Raw genomic sequence first — 22,074 nt, forward strand, 5'->3', positions numbered from 1 at the left:
CTGACTAATGCACCTAACACTATGGGCAACTTAGCATGGCCAATTTAACTAACCTGCACAGCTTTGGACTGTGGGAGGAAACTGCAGCACCGAGAGGAAACTCATGCAGACACGGGGAGAATGTGCAAACTCCACACAGACAGTCACCAGAGCCTGGAATCGAACCCAGGTCCCTGACGCTGTGAGGCAGTAGTGCTAACCACTGAGCCACCGTGCCGCTGGTGGGACTTGATGCTGGGCCTTCTGGTCCAGAGGTAGAAACACTACTACTGTATCACAAGAGTCATACAACTTGATGTATTGATATTTTCTAATCAATCTATTCAAAGGTGTTATCTGGAGCAGGTGGGATTTGAACTCAGACTGAGAGTATAGTGCTGGAAAAGCACAGCAGGTCAGGCAGGATCCGAGGAGCAGGAGAATTGACGTTTCAGGCATTAGCCTTTCATCAGGAATCAGAGAACTCAGGCTGTCTGGTTCAGAGGCAAAGACTGTACAGTCCCACCACAACAGTGCTTTAACAATGCTTTACAAACAATCACAATAAATTTCTCGCACACAACATTCTCTAAACTCCCGCTAGATAGATCTAATTGATCATCATAAGGGAGCCTTCATGCTGATAGTTTGATTGCACATAAAGGATTTATTTAATTGCAATCATTCTGGTTTGTGAAGCTGGACTACGTGACCACAGTAGGGGCTGGTGAGGGAATGGTCTTGTATTGTGCTTTATGGAGTATGGTCGCAATGGAGTAACAGAGTAAAACATCTCAATGCTGGGACACATGATGTACAGTAAACACAACACAAAGCAAAATTATGGCTATCCTAAGATAAATAAAAACAAAATAAATGCTGCAAATACAGGAGAGAGGGAGAAATAGGTTAACCATCTTTAGACAAGATTTGGAGATGCCGGTGTTGGACTGGGGTGTACGAAGTAACAAATCACGCAACACCAGGTTATAGTCCAACAGGTTTACTTGGAAGCACTAGCTTTCAGAGTGCTGCTCCTTCATCAGGTGCACTCCACAACCACCTGATGAAGGAGTGGTGCTCCGAAAGCTAGTGCTTCCAATTAAACCTGTTGGACTATAACCTGGTGTTGCGTGATTTGTTATCTTTAGACAAAGCATCGAGTTCCCAATCAGCACTTTTCTTTTATAGTCCAGCTCCCAGTTTTTATAGTCACTATTTCTTCTGCCCACCAGAATTAAATTGAGTAGAGTGATGAATGGTCATGATATTCGATTGGCCAACTAAAAAAAAAAAGTACAAATCCCCTTGCAGCAAGTAACAACTCTATAATTCACTGTTTTCCTACACATTTCATGCAGTGGACTAATGCCTTGTAATTGGATATAGATTGTACTTCCTGGATTCATACTATCCATGAAAAGAACTTCATACCTTCAAGATTTTCTTGATGCCATTAATAGTTGATGTCAGTAGGGACCGGACTCTCTGGTCATCATTAATATAATCAGCATGACGTACACACATAAACAGGATGTACGCTGGCAATCCAGGGATCAGGTTAACAGCCACACCACGAGGCTTTAGCTCTGCGATTTAAAAAGGAACACTATTTAGTTTCAGAAGATGGCATTAAATAAACAGCTACAGGCCAAGCACAGACCACTATTTAGAATGCTGCTTGGCGTATGTACAGATTGCACATTCGGTAGCATAGGTCACAATGCAACTGAAGACAAGAATCAACATGGCATTTTCCACCAACTTGAAGATGATGCTATTCCAGTCCAAACCAACACGCAGCCGAGGTGTATTGGGAGCTCAGTCATTGTTACCATTCACACTGCAGGTTGAGTGTTAACTAACAGATGCCATCACAGCGCCTTCACTTCAGTGCCTGAGCTAAGAGCCCAGTGATGACACAGTCAAATAAATCATCCAACATAGTTATTCACTTGGTTCCTCTACCACTTTCTTAAATATGAACAGAAAACAAAACAGACTAGCTCTTTTCACTAATCAATGCATTTTAATGCTTTCAGGTGCAGGTTCAAAAAATCCCCAACATTTCCATTATCTCCAGTCATTTGCTTTTGTTATCTCTCGCTACCTGGAATGTTTGACACACTGAACTGGGAATAAAGTAATTAGAGCAGCATTTTCCACTGTCTCAAGCCATTTACTACCCCATGTCAGGCCTATTCACCTTGCAACTGAAATACCTGCAAGAACTGTCCCTCGAGTTTTAAATAGCGAATGTGATAAGACTTATTTTATTGTCTATCTCCTCACCCTGTCTCTTTTAATTAGTTAAGACAGGGCAATGGTTTCATTCCTGTGAATGCAGATTTTCTCCTGCTAACCAGACCTCACAGTGAGAGGAATTCAAGGCAGATGAAGTGGACTGATCGCATAAACTGAGCAAGAGCACCATCCCACTCTGCTCACTTCGTACTGCAGCACAGTTTCTAGCGACCAGAGGTGTAGGATGTGTCTACTTAGCTTAAATAAGCAGTCAGGATGTTCTCTGTATCCCAACACGTGAGCATGCAAGATAAAGGGCCAGGATTTACCCAACAGACAATAGTTATTTATTGTTATGGTGCAGTGATTTACGTCATTACATACATCCTCCCATGAACTGTTGCAACTTTGTGGTGCTCCAGAGGTCTATACTCCCTCAACTGTTTTTTTGTCCCCCCAAGGGTGTGAACCTTCAAGAACCGTGAGCGACATTGATTTCTGAACCCAATAATCAATGCGTTGCTACTGGACTGCCAGAGATGCTCACCAAATATAATGGGATGGTTCAATTACCAAAGCTCTGCTCTCCTTAAAATTGATGGAAAAATTAAGTTTGCTGAATTAAAGCCACTGTGATTGCTACAGTCACTTGGTCATTACAGAGTGGTGCTGGTGGTCGCCATGTTTGTTTGGTAAACCAGAGGAATTGTGTTTTACTAATTGAATTAAGTTGTGATGAGATTGGTCTCAGTTAGTGTTCATTTTGATTTTGTGATGCAGTTCAGGCAACATCCACAGTCACTGGTGTAAAGTACATAGAAGTTGTATTCCTATCCAGTGGGATTTGATGGAAGCTGATTCCTAACTGCAAACAAAAATCCAATTTTGTTTTCTTTAGAAAGATATGAATATTTAATCATTAATCCTACGTGCTGAGAGTGCGGCAATTATTGATAAAATGCATCCATTTACATCATATTAAAAGGCAAAATTAAATCAGAATAAAAAATAACAACTATTAGAGACGGGTTGAGTAATTGAAAAGTAAGAACTCTGATTTCTGAATTGTTTGTTCAATTTCAATGTAAGATGTGTAGATCAGGTAGAGTTACAACTCCATCCAATAGACTAACCAGACTAATAGAGAAATAGTCTTTCAGCCTTCAAAGGTATTGATACAATACAACATAGGGACTTACACATGTCACAGGTGCAGGAATCAATTAAGGCCTGAAAGTTGGCTCAAATTTTTGCCAAAGTATTGCTGCCGTGCTGATAGTGATGGGTCTACCAATGTGGGGTTGAGGAGGAGTATGAGGATTTTGACCCAGTGATGAAAACTAGTGATGTACAGATGCTGAGGGAAACTTGGAGATAATCATGTTGAAGGTATACAAAGGGGCAATTCATGGAAAATTCAGTATACACAAGGCACCTCACTCCAGCCCAAGTGGAGGAAGCTTCAGGACGTGTTTCCCTCATTGCTATTATCTGTCACTCCAAATTTGGTTTAATTAAAGACTGTGTGCGTTTCCACAAGAACAACATGTGCAGAACCAACATGTCAATGATTCCAAATGCAGAAGTAATGGTGTTTTATCTTCAAATGATAAATGAGCAAACACAACTGAGATTACAGAAAAATAAACTTGCCTAAGATAAGATTCTTGATAAGCTTAAGCTCATCATCCTTCTTGTACTCCAACATTCCCTGGAAATCCTTTTCTTTCCTTGGAATATTCACAGGCCGGATGGGTTCATCTGCCAGCTGAGCTGGAGATACGTTCTCTGTCTGACCCACTGTTACAAAGAAAGACAAAATGAGCAGGCAACCCACCCCAATGCTCTATTTACATGGAGCATTGCATGCAATTTGTTTAGGCAGGAAGAGACTGTAAATACTACACTTTACTACTTTGACAAAATCATACGAATGAATAAGTTTTCAATTATAAGTAAAACTATCTAAGTTACATGTCCGAGTTACTGAAGTGCAAGTACTCAAATGATGTTTCTACTTTGTAGAGGGCTATTTTACATTGTCAAAAATATTAATTTTCACAATGCAAACTGCACTTAAAACCGTCTTTATAATATAAACTACAATTGTAATATTGTATCTTGAGATATGAAAGAGGCATTTCAACGTTATACAAAAGGATATCACATAAAATCGATAGTTTGACAGTACAGGGGGTCACCAATTTACAACTGCCTGATTTATGAATGCTGCTATATATAAATGTGATCCCATACACGAGTGTAATTTTAAAGGTCCAACATATCAACATTTCCTTACAAAAAACTCTTATATCATCCTGCATTGTATTCCAACCTGTATACAAATTGATTTGCAAACTCCAGAATGGAATCCATTTGCAACCTGGGGACTGGCTGCATTGTGATTATATTACCGATTTGGGGATCTAGAGGCCTGGATTAATAACCTGAAATAACGATTCAAACTCTTCAAAGGAAGCTGCGGTCACGTGAATTATATGGAATGAAAAAAACTAATGTTAATGATAGTGTTCACAAAATTAATGTTCTGAAAGCTCATCTGACTCACTAATGTCTTGTAGGGAAGGAAGTCAATCGTTTTTAACTGTTTCAGCCTACATGTGACTCCAGACCCACAGCAAAGAGGTTACCCTCCGAAATGGCTGAACAAGCCATTTAATGATTTTCAGGAAAGAAGCTCACACCCATCTTCTGAGAGGCCATTATGGATGGGCAATGAATGCTGACCTCACCAGCAATGGCCATATCTCACAAAGGATGGAAAAAAATAATCAGATCTTTTCAGGCAAGGGACCACAAGCTAAATGTCACTGTCACTTTGTAAACCCTTCCTATTGTTATCCAAGAACAAAAGAGCTGGTAGTTGGAGTAAGCCTGCTATGTCATTTAATATGATCATGACTAATCTTATTATTGTTACTGGGTCAAAAATAAGACTTAATTTTTCAACTTAATTTGTGACAAAAGGTCATTACATTCAAGAATGGATATATCAAAAATACTGCACAGCAAAGTTACAGAAACATTAAATGTATTCCGTTTAATAGGGGCTTTGATAAGCAACTGTTGCAATTTAACTTACTGGTAGCTATTTTGGAAGAAGCGTGTTTTTCAGTCTATATAACCATACCTTCTAGTTCTCCAATTTTCTTTGCAAATACTTTAAGCTGCTTTTTCAACTTCCGGACAATCTTGTCCTGTTTTTCAAGTTGTTCCATAAGATCCTGTAGTAAAGGGCAAAGAAAACTAAACTAAAAATACTGGAGTATGCTGCCAAAATTATGAAAATTTATAACAGTCAAGATTAGTAGAATAGCACAATGCAAAGCAAGTGCTGATTGCTGGCACGACAGGTTAGCATAGATAAATATGAATCATATGGCAGCAGGGGGTTAGTTAATGCAGGCATGGCTGACAGAAACAAACCCTTAGGATTAAGTTGTTGGGTTAGCACGAATACCAGAAGCAGATTTCATCAAGACTAGCTCAGTGGATTTTAACTGGACTGATAAACTTTGGCAGAGTGGGTGAATGAGCTACACCTTGTGAAATCAATTCGCCCCTTTGCAACTATGCTTCCGACTTAAGATTAGGAAACTGACTGGGTTAATTATGGTTGAGCCAAATGTATTTTTAAGGATATTAAGAATTAATTGTCTTGGACATAACTAAACGTGCTATTCTGAGACTTCAATCTAAAGTTAAAAGCCTATTCAAAATAATTGGATTAGGTTCCACCCTGAAACTGTTGAATTTCTCCAATTCAGATAAACTCACATTCCAGAGCTACAGCAATAGCCTGGATAGTGCCATGAAGTCAAACATGAACCCGAGTTGTTCCAGCTGAAGTATGTTCACTGGTAACACATTGCTTCTGGTTAGAAATAATAGCAATTCTTGAGTCCTACGTAGGGAAGTCTGTCCAGTTGACAAATCAACTATGCATTTAGAAAATGCTTTCTCCAATTTATGCAAGTTGGACAACACATGAACAAGTACTGAAAACAATCTTAATTAATTGATAAATGAATTTTAATAGCATTGTAAAGTTAGGAAGAGAGAAGTACTGAAGTATTCTTGCACTTTCTACCAATGATTTAAAACTGCTGAGATTGAGACAACAGGATTAGCATTGAACTGCAGTGGAAATATGTTGCTGTGCTGTGTTAAAACATGACAATCGTAAAACAGTAAGTTGCTGTGTAGCCACAATACATAGAGAGGTAAAAACGGATTTGTCTTCACAGGTGCACAGGCAAATCATTCTGCAGTTAGTGCTCCAGACAGAGAAAGTGGAAGAATAACAATTTAGGCCAAATAATGGTTTGATCTACATACAATGATCCGTTTGTAAAGCGAAATCCTGTAGAACTGATACTTCATGGGGTCATCTGCATATAACTCCTCATAATACTGCAAAAATAGTGGTGAGATTTGTGCTATTACCCAAACAGTTCAGAAATTGTGCCAATAAACCAGGAAATATTCGGCAGTTATCTAACAGGAGTGAATGTGCCTTATGGTCATCACTTTATCCCAGTAAAGTTCTTTCTACGTTCAAACATGCTTAAAGTAACTCATATTGCACTAATCAAAACACTAGCCTTAAATTTTGAGTGACACCATTGGGTTTTGATCTCTCACCTCACTTGATTATCCTGCAGCATTTTAAACACACAAATGGAATTATCAGGTCATGTAAAATGCAAGTTTCAAACAGAGATAACTTGCACAGTGGGTGATCAACGAGATGGCTGCTAGAAGCTGCCAAAGTGCCTCTATAGGTTCAGAAATGGATTTTAAGATGGATTTTGCCAGTCTTTGAAGACTGCTCACAAGCTTTGCAAAGAGTTATGGTGTATTTTGTTACGTGTGTGAACAATTTGCCTCCCACACAGATAGAGTTTAACATTCTATGGGACTAGGAGAAAGTACTGAGAACAGTGGCACTGGAAAAGCACAGCAGGTCAGGCAGCATCTGAGCAAGAGATTCGACGTTTTGGGCATAAGGCCTTCATCAGGAATGTGACTATCAGTGCTTACTTTGGAGTTTGAGGCATAGTGATTGATTAGCACTGTATCTTATGAACAGGACATTTCAAACTATTCATGGATTAAGCCCAAATTTATTACTCAGCAACAATGGCTGGTAAACAACTTGTATGGCAGTGAATAATTATATTTAAGTTTCAAGTCTTGACAGTATATTACGCTATAGGAAATTACTGAATTACATCAGGTGAATTCAGTGCAATTGTGAACTGCAATGTGATTTTGGTAACTGCAACTTGAGTAATTGTAACCAGCTAAATCTTTCCTTCAAACAAAAATGGACATGAGCAAATTTCCTACAGCCTCACGTACATAAGGCCTTAAGATGTAGGCTATTTGGTCAATCAAGTCTGCACCTCCTGGAGTGAAGATGTTCCATTTGAAATAATGTAAACATGGAAAATAAGGGATTAAGTGTCATTTTTAAATAGAACACCAAATTATGAAGAAAAGATGTTGAAAGTACACAGCAGTCAATCAGCATTGTAAAGAGGAAAGACTGTTTTGGCATTGCACATACCCTTCATCAGATTTCCTGTCATAAACAATCTATTCACTGAACAGATGCTAACTGACTTGTTGTGCCATATACCACTCTCTGTTTTTACTCCAGATTAGTAGCATTAGCTTTTCATTTTAGCTCATCGCATTTTGTCTGGGCAGGATTAGTCTCACACACAACTGTGAGACTACTGAGGGAGTACAGCCCTCTCCTGAAAGTGAAGGTGTGACCAGATCAATGTTATGGGAGTCAGCTGCCATTGTATTGTGTCTGTTTGACCAACCCAGCCCAACTTTGCCCAGACTTCACCTGACACCCAGTGACTGGCTGCAGGAACACTCACTGAGTACAACCCAAACAAACAGAGTACACCTACTGACTGAACAGTGGCAAGCGTAAACCATTAGCTTTGAAAACTATACTTTCCTTTGGTGCCTACTTCCTAATTTACAAAGTTGCACTTCTTCAATATAAATATGTGAATTGGTGTGGCTGTGATCATGGCTGATTTGACTATGACCTCAACTCCGCTTTCTCTGATACCTTTGTTAATCACGCATCTGTCTGACCCAGCTTTAGAAATATTCGATCACCCTACCTCTACTGCCTGCTGGCCAAGAGAATCCCACAGATTCAAATTCTCCTCAGCCCCGACTGAGTGGGAGATCCCTTCCTACTCCTCCTCATTCAGTCAGGGCTCCTGCAGCTTACTGCTGGTCTGTGTCTCTGCCAACAGTGGGTACCATGTGAAGACTGGACAGTCTATGCAACTGGCAAAAGGCCACAATACAATCAGACAAAGAATGGCAGCTGCCACCAGTGGCACTGTAGCCACATTCAGAGGAGGAGCTCTCATCTCTCCGACAAGGAAAAACATCCTCCCGTCATCAACCCCATCATTTCCCCTCAGGATCACGCATGTTTCTATAGGATCACCTCTGATTCTTCTATACTCCCCTCGATCTAATCCTTTGTCTATTTCTCTTCCCTTGCCACATATTAATCTCAGCTGTGGGCTTAATATTGTAATTTTCCTTCCTGCTCCAATCAGTGCTGCTCTCAATACAACATGCTCTTTAGTTTTCCTTTCAAGAGGGTTTCAAATTTTAACCAAGTGACAAAATTTGTAACATCTGCATTTCTCTGCCATAACATACTGAAATGACAACATTGTGAAACCATGTGAAATTTATTAAAATACTTGGTGTAGGAACTAGTTAGTGATAAATAATTGAGTCAGTTTGGTTATTATGCATTTATGTATTAAATCAAAGCAGACAGACTCCACGTTATGAAAGTGTAAAATTAACTCCTTCACTTATAGAAACTGTTGTTGGCCATTAGAATCCCTCTATCTGTATTCCACTTTCCTCAGATACAAAGAGATGGTCAAGAGACCAAACCTTTTGCTCTCATCTCATCAGCCTTGGTCTTAGTTCTTAATGGGGTTGAAGGGGGTGGGGGTGGGGGGGGGCAGCGAGTAGTGGACATGTGTCTGTGGAACCAGATCACTGACTTGTCCACATCTTTGTTCTGTTCCAGACAGCACTGAACACTTCATTAAACACCAATATATCCCCTTCATTAATCTCCAAAGGAAATAGATTTAAGGGATGGGGCAGAGGATCTAGAGGGAATGTGAGGAAAAACATTTTCACCCAGAGGGTGGTGAAAAGATGGAACTCAGTGCCTGTAAGGATGGTAGAGGGAGAAAACTTTATTACGTTTAAGTAGTACTTACACGTGCTATAAGGCATACAAGGCTAGGGATCAAATGTTGGAAAATGGGATTAGAATAGCTACCTGCTTGCTTTTGACTGGTACAATTTAGATTTCGATTTAGATTTAGATTTAAATTAGATTACATTGTGGAAACAGGCCCTTCGGCCGAACAAGTCCACACCGATCCGCTGAAGCGCGACCCATCCAGACCCATTCCCCCACATTTACCCCTTCACCTAACACTACGGGCAATTTAGCATGGCCAATTCACCTAACCTGCACATCTTTGGACCTGTGGGAGGAAACCGGAGCACCCGGAGGAAACCCACGCAGACACGGGGAGAATGTGCAAACTCCACACGGAGAGAATCGCCTGAGGCGGGAATTGAACCCGGGTCTCTGGCGCTGTGAGGCTGCAGTACCGCCCAATTTGATGGGCCGAGTGGCCTTTTCCTGTGCTGTAGACCTCCATGCCACCAGCACTAAATTCTGGAAGTTGTGAACAAAATTTAAAATGCCAAAGATGGGAGCATGACACTCCGCTGTCGTGCTGGCATGATTATTTAATTAGATGAGGAAAAATGTAAAACTGATGACTCCCCTTTAACTGTACACTGTGTTGTAAAGCATATCATCCTATTTAGAAAAAGCACCTACTGATCATTTCTGCTGGAAAACTCAACGATTCAGTTGAAACCGAAAATTACTCTTGCTTAATGAATCATCGCCGAAATGCCAAGAAAAGAAATAAAGTTCCCACCACCAGGAATCCAACAATAAAACAGCACATTGCAAAGATGCTGCACTCTGAATGACTGCATGCATACCCTGCCAGGACTCTAAAACAACATTAGGAATTGTGTATGGCTTGTCATAACTGGTAACCATGCAAGCAATTGATCATAAAATGACAGAACTACTAAAAAGTACTTCACATTCTGAATGTAATGCTGGATGACTATAATCTTTATGATTATATTTAAGAATATAGTTTTCTTCTTCAGTTCCATAATATATCAGGCCAAGTCACCAAAGTCCCAGATGACCATAGGGCTGGTCGCTTATTACAGAGAGAAAGATGACTGGTGGAGAGTTTAACTCATGGGTCAACACCTCTCAGGCAAGGGGTGAGATTAAGGCGTGCCCTTCATTGTAACCTCAGCCATGTGGGAATTGAATCCCTGTCATCCAGCCAACTGACCTCCAATATATCGTAGATGCAACGAGGGAACAGTAACTTCAATAAACATGGCTGAAGGTTTCAGTAGATGATTCCACTAGCACTATGCATGTAAATATAATTGTAAACACCAAGGACCTAATCACTACAGCTGGTAGCTTATACATGTATAATAGGATCAGAATGGAAATGGGCTTCCTTTATCATAGAATTATAGAATCCCTACAGTGTGGAAGCAGGCCATTGAATCCACACTGACCCTCCAAAGACCCAGACCCAGACCCGCACCACTGCCGTATCCCTGTAACCCACCATTTCCCATGGTTAATCCACCTAGTCTGCACATCCCTGAACAGTATGGGCAATTTAGCATGGCCAATTCACCTAGCCTGCACATCTTTGGATTGTGGGAGGAAATTGGAGCACCCAGAGGAAACCCACACTGACACGTGGAGAACGTGCAAACTCCACACAGACAGGCGTCCGAGGCTGGAAATGAACCCGATTTCCTGGTGCTGAGAGGCAGCAGTGCTGACCACTGAACCATCTGACTAACACGGATGTATTTGGTGCTCACGTTGGTCTGATAAAGCAAAGTAATACTTACAAGATTTTCATTGGTTAACCTAGTTATCTCATGTTGCAGACTGGCCTCAATGCGGGCCTCTGGGGGCAGTTGCAAGTTCTGGGCCAATAACTGCTGCTGACGATTGATCTCCTCTTTCAAATTCTGCACCTCCCCGCGTAAGATCTCCAGCTCATTCTCATAGTTCTTTTTCTGACCCTGAAGCTGAGATTCCAGCAATCTGCAGACAAAAAACAGAGGGCATTATCAGACTGGAACTGTATCTTTCTAAAATCATACGCAACATGGTCAACCCTCAAGGTTACAGCAGTGATTGTGCGCAGTACTCACATCATGACATTCTTTAAACCTTTCAGTGTGTTACAGGAAAGTGAGGGAGTGAAAACATTCAAGAAACTCTTTTAAAATGAGAAAGAAAGTAGGAGTCATCCTCATCGTTTAACCTACCAACTAGTGAACTTTAATATTAAATCTTCATCGTCAAGTCAGAGTCATAGAACTATATATAGCATAGAAACAGACCCTTCGGTCCAACTCGTCCATGTTGACAAGATATCCTCAATTAATCTAATCCTATTTGCCAGCATTTGGCCCAATTCGCTCTAAACCCTTTCTATTCATATATCCATCCATATGTCTTTTAACTGATGTCACTGTACCAGCCTCCACCACTTTCTCTGGTAGCTCATTCCACGCACCACCCTCTATGAAAAGACATCCTCTTAAGCCCCTTTTAACTCTTTCCCCTCTCCCCTTAAACCTATGACCTCTAGTTTTGGACTCCCCCACCCCAGGGAGAAGACCTTGTCTATTTACCCTATCTATACTCCTCATGATTTTATAAACTTATATGACGTCATCCCTCAGTTTTCACTGCTTCAGGGAAAACAGCCCCAACCTATTCAGCCTTTTCCTTAGCGCAAATCCGCCAACCCTGGCACGATCCTTGTAAGTCTCTTCTGAACCCCTTCAAGTTTCACAACATCCTTCCTATAGCAGGGAGACCAGAACTGAATGCAGTATTCCAAAAGTTGCCTGACCGCAGCATGACCTCTCAACTTCTATAGCTTGTTAAGTAACACTTTGTGAAGGTTTAAACAAGTAAAGCAAAAATATGACATTCACAATAACAGCTACAAAAACTAGCTGCTGGATGCATATTGAAGACCACGCCTTGCGGATCTGGCTTTAAAGAGTCATGAACATGGCCATAGCGACAGGTTACTAATGCATTTCCCAAAGAGTTCAGTATTAGAAGTTCCTGGGTTAATTGCCTTTGTGTAGATGCTTCTTCTACTGGAAAGAATGAGTTTGAAAACTACATGAATGCTGTCCTCCTTTAATGAGAAAATTCATACCTGGATTTATTTTTTCTCAATTACATTTACACACATCAGAATATAGGATGCCAGCACTGAGGAACTTCCTCAGTGCAACAAACAATATATTGAGTTATATTGCCACCAGCTATAGAGCAAAGCGCCCTTTACTCTATTTAATCTTGTGGTGAGTCTGAGTTGGACTGGTAATTAACTATAATTTTGTGCTGGGGTCATTAGAAACCGAGTTAAGATTGCTTCTTTTCACAGAGGGCCAGCAGTCTGGGTGAGATTTTGATGCTGTTCATACACAGCATTGCATGCTCCTCTGCATTCAATCTGTTAGATCATAATTAACTCTGATTCAACTGATTTTTGTTTCATCACTCTTGATTTAGGAAAGGGACTGCCTGTCACATGCTCTAAGGTTTTAAGAGCTGCCACCACCATGTTACATTTCACAGTAACTTCTTTACCATTGTTATTCTCGGATTAGCAGTACATAGCTGTTAAAAAGGATTATTTGGCCGTCAAGCAGAAGATGTGCATAAAAACTACTTTGAAGACATTGTACAGCAGCTATTAAAAAGTTCCATTAGAATTCACCATCCACTTGCGAGATTTTCTCTTAGACAGCAAATTCTGCTTTTGTTAACACAGTAAGTCTACGTCTACAAGTTTGAGTAGTTTCACCATAACATTAAGACATGACAGTAAAACATGCCAAAGCATATTTCTGTAAGGTAAGTGCACAGCAACAATGGTTGGTTAGTGACAAAGTGCAAATGTAGAAAGGCCCTCGGCATAAATGTGGTAACCTGTTGGTTTGTTTTAACCCTTGGTAGGCCATCCAGAGCTCTCCATCCTCATTCAGCAAATGGCAATCCTGTGTTGGTCTTCCATGAGCACAAATTCGCAAACAGGGAAAAAGAAGGGACAAGTGATGGGAATGAGTATGAAATGTTAATGACAAGGCTCACAAATGATGGCAACATACAAGAGGGAGATACATTCAGACTGGATGAGACTACAGTAGTAAAACATTGACTTATAACCATCTCATATTAATTTCACATTTCATTCTGCTTTTGAAATCAAAATTTTGCATATTAATAACGTATAACCAGCAAGTTACATTTCTGCAGTTGTTAACATTTTTGCAAAAAGAGCTTCCAAGACAATCAGACAAAAACAGACAAGGAGGATGATCAAAACAGAAACATGTTATTGTCTAGAAATAACAAAATAAATAATTGCTATGGTGGCTACTGAAGACATGCGTTCAATCATTCTAACAGTGTTTTGTTTAATACAATGCTGAAGATCCTTGCTTTTTGACGAGTTAAAGCATAAATTCAATGGTCATCTACCTTTTACAGAAAGTAACACTGCTATTCCCAGTTCATGCACTAGTAGGGGAGCAGGGAGTGAGGGGAGAGTGAAGGAGAAAGGGGTCATGGTGAATCTGCCACCCATCCTCCCCAAGTCAGCTGGCAACTTTGGAAAGTTATCGGTTTGGGACGTGCAGGGGTTGCATTCCTGGGACTTTCCACAGAGTACCCCAAAATGGTTCATCAGAAACATTGGTGTTATTCAAGGGCAAGGTTAGATCTCCGCAAACAAAAAATAATGAATTTTCAAAAGTCTGAAGTTTGCTCCCTTAACAGCAGGGAGCGAAAAGGTCCCTTTTTCCTTCAGATCGGTTTCCAAAAAGCAACTTTGATATTTGCTGTCACAATGGAACTGGCACCTCTGCTGAGCACATGCCCAAACCCTGGGAATGATCCTGTCCCATCCTATGGTCCAGGATGCGGTCAATGTAGACTGCAGGTGGTCAGAATTCATGAAATGCTGCACTTTCACCCGGGAACCCTGGAATTTCAGGCGCAAGGTCTCATCCAACTTAATAACAACCGCAATGTAGGAGGAAATTACTGCAGCTGCTGGAATCTGTACTGAAACTCAAAAATTCTGGAGATCACAGTGGGTCAGCATCTGTGGAGAGCGAGCAAGCTAACATTTCAAGTTGAGATGACTCTTCATCAGCTCTTTTAGTTAAACAATGAATGGAAGTCAGTCAATTAATCAATAATTTACATCAAGTGCTATGGTGAAAGGAAGGTTATTTTCCTGTGTTACAGATCCCAAAAAGGAGTTAATTATGGCTCATCTGAAAAGGGAGATTGATCTTTTGTAAATCTCCAGTGAAATAGGAACATACTTGTTTAATACTTTTTTTTCCCTTCTCATTTTCTCTTCTAAAGGATTATATCCCCTTCCTATATAGAGCAGCTTCTGATGCTGGATCCAAGTGACAATTCACACACGCGCCTTCACACCAAGTGTCAACAAGATACTTGACTTTGGAGGCTATATCATGGATAAACACAATGCTGGCTTCACCCAAAATCCACACCCCTGCACTGCCAGGAAATGTTCAGAAGCAGTAACACCAGCTTGACTTCATCTTTCTCACCCAAGGAAACATTTTGAAAAATTTTAACTAAAAGATAATTATAGTTTTGAGGCACGCCTTTGGCTAAGTCACATACCATTTGTATAAGTCACAATTTAAGTTATCAGGTTTTTATTCACATACTGATCAAACAAACTCCTACCTATGTTCACAATCTCGTACAATGACTCATGGGCAAAAGAACTGCACAGAACTACAGATAAATTGGTGAGACTTATTCCAATGATCCAATTTTGCTACATTGTGGAAGTGGCATATCTTCTGCCCCCCTCATAACAGATCCCAGTGCTTCCAATCCCATTACTGAGCTAAAGATGGATAAATCTCCAGCACCTGATCCCAGGACTTTGGGGGAAATTAGGGAGGTTTGTGGGGCCCTTAGCAGAAATATTTGTATCATCTATAATCATGGGTAAGGTGCTGGAGGACTGCAGGGTGGCTAATGTTGTGCCTTTAGTTAAGAAAGGCTGTAAGGAGAAGCCTGGGAACTTACAGACCAGAGAGTCTGACTTTGGTAGTTGTTAGAGGTGATTCTGAAACTTAGGATATACATGCATTTGGAGAGGCAAGGATTGATTAGGGATAGTCAGCAAGGCTTTGTGCAAGGGAAATAGTGTCTCACAAACTTGGAGTTTTTTGAGGAAGTAACCAAAAAGATTGATAAGAGAAAAGCAGTAGCCATTGTTTACTTGGACTTTGATAGAGCCTTTGACAAGGTGCCAAATGATAAGCCAATTAGTAAAGCTAGATTACGTGGTGAGCTTGCCAAGTGGATACAAAATTGGCTTGATGGCAGGAGACAGAAGGTAGTGTTGGAGGGTTGTTTCTCAGACCGGAGGCCTGTGACTAGCAGTGTGCCGCAAGGATTGGTGCTGGGCCCTCTTCTGTTGGTCATTTACATAAGTGATTTGGATGAGAATATAGGAGGCACGGTTGGAAAGTTTGCGGATGACACAAATATTAGTGGTATAGTGGACAGTGAAGAAGATTATCTAAGAGTACAACAGAATCTTGATCAGTTGGGGTCAATGGGCTGAGGAGTGGCAGATAGAATTTAATTTGAATAAATGCGAGGTATTTCATTTTGGGAAAACAAACAAGAGTAGGACCTATACAATTTAACGGTGGGACTCTGGATCTGTTGTCCAACAGCAAGTTCAGGTACATAATTCTTTGAAATTTGCATCACAGGTACATAGGGTGGTTAAGAAGGTGTTTCGCACACTTCTGTCATTGCTCAGACCTATAAGTAAAGGAGTTGGGTTGACATGCTGAGGTTGTACAGGACATTAGTGAGGCCTCTTCTGGAGCACTGAGTAGTTCTTGTCACCTGTTATAGGAAGGATAGTACCAAACTGGAGAGGGGTCAGAAAAGATTTAGCACGATGTTGTCGGGAATGGAGGGTTTAAGTTATAAAGAGAGGCTGGACAGGCTGGGACTTCTTTCACTGGAGCGTAGAAGGTTGAGGGGTGACCTAAAAGAAGTTTATAAAATCATGAGGGGCATTGACAAAGTGAATAGTAAAGGTTTTTCCCCTAAGATGGAGGAGTTCAAAAGTAAGGGCCACATTTATTTTTGAGGTGAGAGGAGCAAGATTTAAAAAGGACATGAGGGGAGAAGTTTTTTTTTAAACACAGAGTGGTTAATGTGTGGAATAAATTGCCAGAGGAAATAGTGGATGAGGGTACAGTTACAATATTTACAAGACATTTGGGTAAGTACATGAATAGGAACCGTTTGAAGGGATATGGGCCAACTGCAGGTACATTGGACTAATTTAGTTTGGGAACATGGTTGGCATGGACTAATTGCGCTGAAGGGTCTGTTTCCATGCTGTATGATCCTACGACTCTCTTAACAGCATTCTAAGAACCAGGGTCCTCCCTGATACAAATACAGTTCATTGATTTAGATCTAATCTTTCCTACGTCACGGTGTCATTGTTACGAGGCATCCTCCCTTAATACACTATTACTTCCCTGGTTAAAAACATCTGAGAAAATAGCTTCACTGATTTCTGTCTCTTAATGGGTTGCTTTAGAAAGCTATATTTACAAGGCATGCTCTGACAGTCCTTGAGCTACCTAGAACTTGGTCAGTATTTATTTATTTACCTCAGGTTTAACATCATTTGTTAAGCAAAGGTATCAAAGAATATGAGCAAGGATGACACATGTGGTTAGGCCACAGATCAGTCACAATCTCATTGACTGGTGGAACAGGCTCGAGGGGCTGAATGGCCGACTGTTATTCCTATGTTCCAAATTCTCCAGGAAACCTATCAAAGTGCTGTCTGAAAACTCCCATAATACCCACATCCTGATGTTCTCCACAACCAACATCAAGTCAGTCACCTTCACAGTAATGTCCAGAATCACAACCCTAGAAATACTGTCAGAAACCGTTGATGTTGATTGACCAAATACGTGTGGTCAAATACGAGTTAGCAAATTAGTATCAAAGTAATGGGTGGTGAATGAAAAAAAAAACGTACTGTTCTGATTCTCGAGCAATTAATATTCCACGTCAGAAGCAAATAAAAGACTTTACTCAAAGTCTTCCATGAATCATGATGACAATAATTCATTCCAGTTTGGCAGGATCTGCAGGTACGCTCACATTCATGGTTCCATTTTTACATCAGAAGGACCAATTTAACTGGTTATCACAGGATGCTTCCTTCACCTAACGTACAAATATGTCTTGCTACCACCATTTCCATTGGCATCGCAATTTATTTCTAAAATCATTCTAATCCCTTTGCATCTACTTAAGGTCAGAGAGTCAATGATATATAGCACGGAAACAGACCCTTTGGTCCAAGTCATCCATGGCAACCAGATATCCCGATCCAATCTAGTCCCACCTGCCAGCACATATCCCTGCAAACCCTTCCTGTTCATATACCAATCCAGATGCCTCTTAAATGTTGCAATTCTACGAGTTTCCACCACTTCCTCTGGCAGCTCATTCCAAACACCACCCTCTGCATGAAAAGGTTGCCCCTTAGGTCTCTTTTACAGCTTTCTCCTCTCACCTTAAACCTATGCACTCTAGTTCTGGACTCCCTTACCCCAGGGAAGACACTTTGTCTATTTATCCTATCCATGCCCTTCACGATTTTATAAACCTCTATAAGGTCACCCCATCCCTATATCTCAAATTCTCCAACCCTGGCAACATCCTTGTAAATAGTTTCTGAACGCTTTCAAGTTTTACAAAATCCTTCCGATAGGAAGGAGACCAGAATTGCACACAATATTCCAACAGTGGCCTAACCAATGTCCTGTACAGCTGCAACATAACTCCCCAACTCCTATACTCAATGCTCTGACCAATAAAGGAAAGCATACCAAAATGTCTTCTTCACTATCCTATCTACCTGCGAATCCACTTTCAAGGAGTTTTGAGCCTACACTCCAAGGTCTCTTTGTTCAGCAACACTCCCGAGGATCTTACCATTAAGTGTATAAGTCTTGCTCTGATTTGCTTTCCCAAAATGCAGCACCTCGCATTTACCTGAATTAAACTCCATCTGCCACTTCTCAGCCCATTGGCCCATCTGATCAAGATCCCGTTGTAATCTGAGGTAACCTTCTTTACTGTCCACTACACCTCCAATTTTGGTGTCATCTGCAAACTTACTAACTATATCTCTTATGCTCACAACCAAATCACTTATATAAATGACAAAAAGTAGTGGTCCCAAAACCAATCCTTGTCACAGGCCTCCAGTCTGGAAAAACAACCATCCACCACCATCCTCTGTCTTCTACCTTTGAACCAGTTCTGTATCCAAATGGTTGGTTCTCCCTGTATTCTGAGATCTAACCTCGCTAACCAGTCTCCCATGGGGAACCTTGCCGAATGCCTTACTGAAGTCCATATAGATCACGTCCACCACTCTGCCCTAAATCAATCCTCTTTGTTACTTCATCAAAAAACTCAATCAAGTTTGTGAGACATGATTTCCCATGCACAAAGCCATGTTGACTATCTCTAATCAGTCCTTGCCTTTCCAAATACATGTAAATCCTGTCCCTCAGGATTCCCTCCAACAACTTGCCCACCACCGAGGTCAGGCTCACTGGTCTATAATTCCCTGGCTTGTCCTTACCACCCTTCTTAAACAGTGGCACCATGTTAGCCAACGTCCAGTCTTCCGGCACCTCACCTGTGACTATTGATGATACAAATATCTCAGCAAGGTGCCAGCAATCACTTCCCTAGCTTCCCACAGAGTTCTTGGGTACACCTGATCAGGTCCTGGGTTATTATCCATTTTTATGGGCTTCAAGACATTCAGCACTTCCTCCTCTGTAATATGGACATTTTTCAAGATGTCACCATCTATTTCTCTACAGTCTATATCTACAGTCTATAAAGACTGATGCAAAATACTAGTTTAGTATCTCCCCCACCTCTTGCAGTTCCACACAAAGGTTGCCTTGCTGTTCTTTGAGGGGACGTATTCTCTCCCTAGTTACCCTTTTGTCTTTCAGGTATTTGTAAAAACTCTTTGGATTCTCCTTAACTCTATTTGCCAAAGCTATCTCATGTCCCCTTTTTGCCCTCCTGATTTCCCTCTTAAGTATACTCCTACTGCCTTTATACTCTTCCAAGGATTAATTTGATATATCTGACAATATGCTTCCTTCTTTTTCTTAACCAAACCCTCAATTTCTTTAATCATCCAGCATTCCCTACACCTACCAACCTTCCCTTTCACCCTAACAGGAATATATTATCTCTGGACTCTAGTTATCTCATTTCTGAAGGCTTGCCATTTTCCAGCCGTCCCTTTACCTGCGACCATCTGCCCTTTATCAGCTTTTCAAAGTTCTTGCCTAATACCATAAAAATTGGCCTTTCTCCAATTTAGAACTTCACCTTTTAGATTTGGTCTATCCTTTTCCATCACTATTTTAAAACTAATAGAATTATGGTCGCTGGCCCCAAAATGCTCCCCCACTGACACCTTAATCACCTGTCCTGCTTTATTTCCCAAGGGTAGGTCAGTTTTGCACCTTCTCTAGTAGGTACATCCACATATTGAATCAGAAAATTTTCTTGTACACACTTAACAAATTCCTCTCCATCTAAACATTTTTTACCAGGATGTTGCCTGGTATGGTAGAAAGATTGTATGAGGAAAGGATGAGGCACTTGGGGTTGTTTTCATTGGAGAAAAGAAGGTTTAGGGGTGACTTGATAGAGGTGTACAAGATGATTAGGGGTTTAGATGGGGTTGACAGTGAGAATCATTTTCCACGTATGGAGTCAGCTATTACAAGGGGGCACAGCTTTAAATTAAGGGAGGATAAGTATAGGACAGATGTTAGGGGTAGGTTCTTTACTCAGCGAGTCGTGAGTTCATGGAATGCCCTGCCAGAGCAGTGGTGGACTCTCCCTCATTATGGGCATTTAAACGGGCATTGGATAGGCATATGGAGGATAGTGGGCTAGTGTAGGTTAGGTGGGCTTGGATCGGCGCAACATCGAGGGCCAAAGGGCTGTACTGCGCTGTATTCTTCTATGTTCTATTAAACCCTTAACACTATGGCAGTCCCAATCTACATTTGGAAAGTTAAAATCCCCTACCATAACCACCCTATTATTCTTACAGATAACTGAGATCTCCTTACAAATCTGTTTCTCAGTTTCCCTCTGACTATTAGGGGGTGTATAATACAATCCCAAAAAGGTGACCTTTCTTATTTTTCAGATCCACCCAAATAACTTCTCTGGATGTATTTCTGGGAATATCCTCCCTCAGCACAGCTGTAATGCTATCCCTTATCAAAAGTGACACTCCCCCTGCTCTCTTGCCTTCCCCTCTGTCCTTCCTGTAGCATTTCTTATGATTATAATTTCCTGTTTTTTTGTTGTAGGTGTATAGCTTATTCTTTGCCATGTACTAATTGGATGGCAGCCACATTTGGTCAGCACTCTAGGTTGTCTCAGATTACTGCATCCCAGAGTTGGAGGGAGGTAGAACTGTAGAGACGTACAGCACGGAAACATGACCCATCGGTCCAACTAGTCCATGCCGATCAGATATCCTAAATTACTCTGGTCCCATTTGCTAGTATTTGGCCCTTATCCCTCTCAACCCTTCCTTTCCATGTACCCATCCAGATTTTTTTTAAATGTTGTAGATATATCAGCCTCCACCGCTTCATCTGGCAGCTTATTCCACACACTCACCACCCTCTGTGTCAAAAAGTTGCCCATCAGATCCTTTTAAATCTTTCCCCTCTCAACTTAAACCTATGCCCTCTAGTTTTGGACTCCCCTGCCCTGGGGAAGATTACTTGGCTATTCATCCTTTCCATGCTCCTCATGATTTTATAAACCTGTAGTAGGTTACCCCTCAGCCTCCAACGCTCCAGGGAAAACAGGCCCTATTCAGCCTCTCCCTATAGCTCAATTCCTCCAACCCTGGCAACATCCTTGCAAATCGTTTCTGAATCCTTTCAAGTTTCACGATATGTTTCCTATAGGAAGGAGAACAGAACTGAATGCAGTATTCCAATAGTGGTTTAATCAATGTCCTATACAGCTGTAACATAACCTCCACATTCCTATACTCAATACTCTGACCAATAAAGGAAAGCAAACCAAATGCCTTCTTCACTATCCGATCTACCTGCAACTCTACTTTCACAGAGTTATGAACCTGCACTCCAAATCTCTTTGTTCAGCAAAATTCCCTGGGATCTTTAGCTATTTTGAGGTTTGACACAAATCTAACCCACACAAAAATATGAAAAAAAAGATGAAAATGTCAGATGCTCTTCATTTCTCCTTTTACTTTGTAAGTTGCTCATCCTTTGCTCTTAAGTAATCATTTGGAACACATGTAAATCAAGTCAGTACAAATCACAAGGAGTAGGCCTTAACAGCCTGCTTGGCTACTTAAAAAAGATCGTGGCTGATTTGTAATTTCAAATCCATATCCTCGCCCACTCCTGATAACCTTTCACCCCCTT

The 22,074-nt window shown here is 40.9% G+C and overlaps 1 protein-coding gene across 6 annotated transcripts in view; it reads right to left on the reverse strand.

Moving 5' to 3' along the window:
- The window catches only part of myo5aa (myosin VAa), a 243,849-nt gene that overhangs the window by 14,369 nt on the left and 207,406 nt on the right, over positions 1 to 22,074 (reverse strand). For 3 of the 6 annotated variants that reach the window (XM_087981139.1, XM_087981135.1, XM_087981136.1), the window contains 6 exons: positions 13,424 to 13,501; positions 11,308 to 11,506; positions 6,583 to 6,657; positions 5,375 to 5,468; positions 3,877 to 4,023; positions 1,414 to 1,568 (listed from right to left, as the gene is read on the reverse strand). In XM_087981139.1, the coding sequence (XP_087837265.1) occupies positions 1,414 to 1,568; positions 3,877 to 4,023; positions 5,375 to 5,468; positions 6,583 to 6,657; positions 11,308 to 11,506; positions 13,424 to 13,501 (748 nt within the window). The remainder of the gene's footprint in view (positions 1 to 1,413; positions 1,569 to 3,876; positions 4,024 to 5,374; positions 5,469 to 6,582; positions 6,658 to 11,307; positions 11,507 to 13,423; positions 13,502 to 22,074) is intronic. The other 3 variants (XM_087981138.1, XM_087981137.1, XM_087981140.1) reach the window with 3 other exon arrangements.

This window comes from Chiloscyllium plagiosum, unplaced genomic scaffold (genome assembly GCF_037043375.1).
Source record: "Chiloscyllium plagiosum isolate Xiang-an unplaced genomic scaffold, Cpla_swu_hap1 HiC_scaffold_39, whole genome shotgun sequence".
Classification (NCBI taxonomy): domain Eukaryota; kingdom Metazoa; phylum Chordata; class Chondrichthyes; order Orectolobiformes; family Hemiscylliidae; genus Chiloscyllium; species Chiloscyllium plagiosum.